Source organism: Phaethon lepturus, unplaced genomic scaffold, assembly GCF_000687285.1.
Source record: "Phaethon lepturus isolate BGI_N335 unplaced genomic scaffold, ASM68728v1 scaffold48214, whole genome shotgun sequence".
NCBI classification, from domain to species: Eukaryota; Metazoa; Chordata; class Aves; order Phaethontiformes; family Phaethontidae; genus Phaethon; species Phaethon lepturus.
This window is the reverse complement of record NW_010533496.1, coordinates 5,755-9,307: the sequence shown is the minus strand read 5'-3', so window position 1 is coordinate 9,307 and position 3,553 is coordinate 5,755. Positions and strand designations below refer to the sequence as shown.

The window sequence follows — 3,553 nt, the reverse complement described above, 5'->3', positions numbered from 1 at the left end:
AAAAAAAGTTTGTACAAGAGGAAATGTCCCCTGCCATAATTAATACATACAATTATTCATTCTCATCACTAGAAGAATGACGCCTCTTCTTTCATAGATATCGGAACTTCATTACAATATTTTCCTTTTTCTTTCACAAGAAATAAGGAAAGAAACAACTCCTATTACTGTTTCAAAATGTGGGGACTCAAGTGCAGTTTAAAGCATGTTTCTTCCATAAATTGTGTCCTCCACAGACACGGTGATTGATTTTTTTTTTTTTCCCTTTTGTTTAGGAAAATGACTACATTTCTTCATATTTTGAAGATGGAGATGACTTTGGTGCTGGCAGTGACGACAATATGGATGAAGCAACATACTAGCTATTGTTGCTAGGTAGTACCCTGCTCAAGCCTTACACTACTTGAAGTAGAATTCTGGAGGTAGGCTGAGTATCAACAGAACTAATGGTGGCTCTGTTTGTTTTAAGTATACTCTCCAAAAACACGTTGGACAATTCTTTTTAATTGTACTATGCTGTAAAACAGGATATGGGATCCTTTGTTTTGTTCGTTGGCCAAATGTTTTGCAGACATGCGCCTTTTTAAGGTTCTCTGGAATACCTACTGATGGACTAAGCTATATGCCATTGTATTGCCTCTGCACAGAAAAAGAATATATGCATTTTAGTCGAAATTGTGCCTAAGCATTTGCACTAGTCAGTTCTATGCTTTAGCAGTCAAAACTTGAAAGTAATAATGAAATTCTTGATGACTGCAGCAAAGAAGAGATACGGCCTTCGGGCACGTAAGCTGCTCGTATTTGGCAGCTGACTTCTGATTTTATGTAACTTCTGAATTCAGGTGACTGAAAATAATTGACCACTAAGCACTTTAATATAAACTGACTTGAAAGGACCTTAGTAATATGGACAAACAACATAATGAGAGTATTTTGAAGAGCTATTATTCTAGTTAAAAGAACTTAGTATTTAGTATTTTGGTAAGAAGGGACTGTAATATTTAACAATGCGTTAACATTACCTTTATGAATCAGTATAATTAAAGGTAATGTAATTTAGAAAGAATATATGGCAGAATTTAAGATTGAGAAATTACAGAATTCCAGTTTTCACCAGTGGCTCACAGATGAGTGATGAGAATTTCAGTCCTTTGCCTCAGTTTCTCTGCTTCTTAAGGTGATACTAACTTTCCTACCTCACAGAGCTGTTAAGTGAGATGGCAGATGACAGCTATCCATGTAATTGTTAATGCATTTATTTACTTTCCTACAGAACAAACAAGACAGAAACTTAACAGACAGCAAAAAAAACCTCAAAAATGTAGAAAGAGAATGTGGTGAAGTATTTTGATGTATGAGGTTTTAATTGGGAAACACTGGCCCAGATTGCCCAGAGAGGTGGGAGATGCCCCATCCCTGGGAACATCCCAGCTCAGGCTGGATGGGGCTCTGGGCAACCTGCTCTGGTTGGGGATGTCCCTGCTCACGGCCGGGGGTTGGACTGGGTGGCCTGGAAAGGTCCCTTCCAACCCAACTGTTCTATGAATCTAAAACAAGACAAGAATGCTAAGAATAGCAAAACCAGAATGCTTGGAAACATTCATTTTATTTAAGAACGAGCAGCTGAAGTGTAGAAAACATACTACTGAGATTAGAAACTTGAGGAAATGACAGAGCATTCTCTCTGTCCCACTGTCCTTGACAGAAAGTATTATTGATCAGTATTATTATATTACTATTGATCACGGGTTTTGGTTTTTGTTTTTACTTTATAAAAATATTCTGTTCCTGGTAACTAGTGCTGTTATCAGGACTAGTGAAAGAACAGTTTTAAAACAAAACCAATTCTTTTATCAGCAAAGGGAAGTACATAAGTTTTCCTTGCAAGTTTGGTGTTTTGTCAAGAAGTTCTTTACCTCACTGCTGACTGGAAAATAGTATTGCATTATTCTGTGTGCAGTAAGAATTTGTTCCTTAAAGTGTAGCTTTCAAGTGTTCTGATAAAAATCCTATCAGATGTAAAGGAAATGAAAGTAAAATGCTATGCAGGTCACACCTCAGAGGTATACCAATTTTATTCTGAAGTGTTCACAGCTATATAAATAATGTTTAATAAACATTCTGTTGCATTGCATAGGAAATGTATTCTGTCTGATCATTTTAACATCACATATGCCAGCAGCTCTTTTTTGAACAGGTGTGCCTGTTTCTTGCATGTGATGTACAAGACAAAGACAAAAGATGTTGTGAACAAGGTAAGCATGCTGAAAATTAAGTTTGCTTGCCTCATGTGTAACTAGTAGCATCTTCTACTAGCTGCTTCCCCCTATGCAAGGTAAGCAAGATTCCTTGCCTGTCACACAAGGAATGCAAATAGATGGCTTTTGCCAAAGACAGAACTAGAGAATTACTACTGGAGTCATAATTTGGTCACAAGCTGTGGCTTGCCTGAACAGGCACAGTACCTTATTTTGTAGCAGACACTAATTCTTGGGGACCGATGACTTTCTTCGTTCATCATACTGCTAATGGGAGAGACAGTTGCCTCCCTGCTGTACTGTTGAGAAATACTACTCAGTGGCAGAAATCTGGTCTTTTTGAGACCTTTAAAAGGTGAACTATGGTCACTTCTGTGCTCCAGAGGGAACCACGGAGTCTTAGGATGGACCCTGTAGGACTAATTTAACAATGGCCAGAACAATGAACAAGGCCAGAGTTCTGCAACGATACAGCTCTGTGACAAGCCACTTCTGAAATTAAATGAGGTTATGCCTCTGGAACAGCACAGCACTTGCAGCTGATTTTATAAGCAGATTTTCCAATTCCTTAGAATTTATGGCAAGACTGTAATGCTGATAAAACTTAGACTGTTCTTTGGATTTAGCAAATGTCAGGTTTGAACAGGCATGTATTTAAATCTTAATAGCATAGTAGAAGAAGATTGCTCCTTCATACAAAAAGGCACTGCTTTCAGTGTGTAGGGAGATCGCCATCTAAGAACTTCACTGATCACGACCTTAATTTTTCACGTCTTAATCCTCATTTCACAGAACTAACAAGTTTTCAGAACTTTATGCAGAGATGCTCCAAGTTCTACAAGGCACGCACAGGATAAACCATTAAGGCTCCACTTACAGTATGCTAGATATGAATGCTATATGCAGATGCTGCCAACAAAATACGTGTTGGCCAAGGGTTTTTATTTTAGATCATACATAAAAACTAGCCAAAACAAATATAAGTAGTGGCCTCATAATAAAACGTGCAAAGTATATAGAGCTAAGAATACATTATATGCACCACTTCCACTGCAGTCTAAAATAAAGTTTTATTTCACGTATATTACCTATGTTTGTCTAAAAGCAGGGGAGCGGAAGTATTTAAAATAAAACTTGCGTCCTCGTTCAGGATTACTTTTACAAAGTTGTATTTTCAGCCTTTATAAAATAGTTATACAAAGACTATTTGTGATAACCGACGCCAAAGTGGAGCAGATTTAAAGCATTTACATGTTACATGACCCAACAGTGTAATATGCACTTAAATGTAACAC

General features: G+C 37.4%; 1 protein-coding gene across 1 annotated transcript in view; it reads left to right on the top strand.

Annotated features, from left to right (window-relative positions):
- POLR3G (polymerase (RNA) III (DNA directed) polypeptide G (32kD)) overlaps positions 1-362 on the top strand; it is a 12,216-nt gene extending 11,854 nt beyond the window's left edge. The window contains exon 7 of the mRNA XM_010285195.1: positions 276-362. Coding sequence (XP_010283497.1) covers positions 276-362 — 87 coding nt within the window. The remainder of the gene's footprint in view (positions 1-275) is intronic.
- The last annotated feature ends 3,191 nt before the right edge of the window (positions 363-3,553 follow it).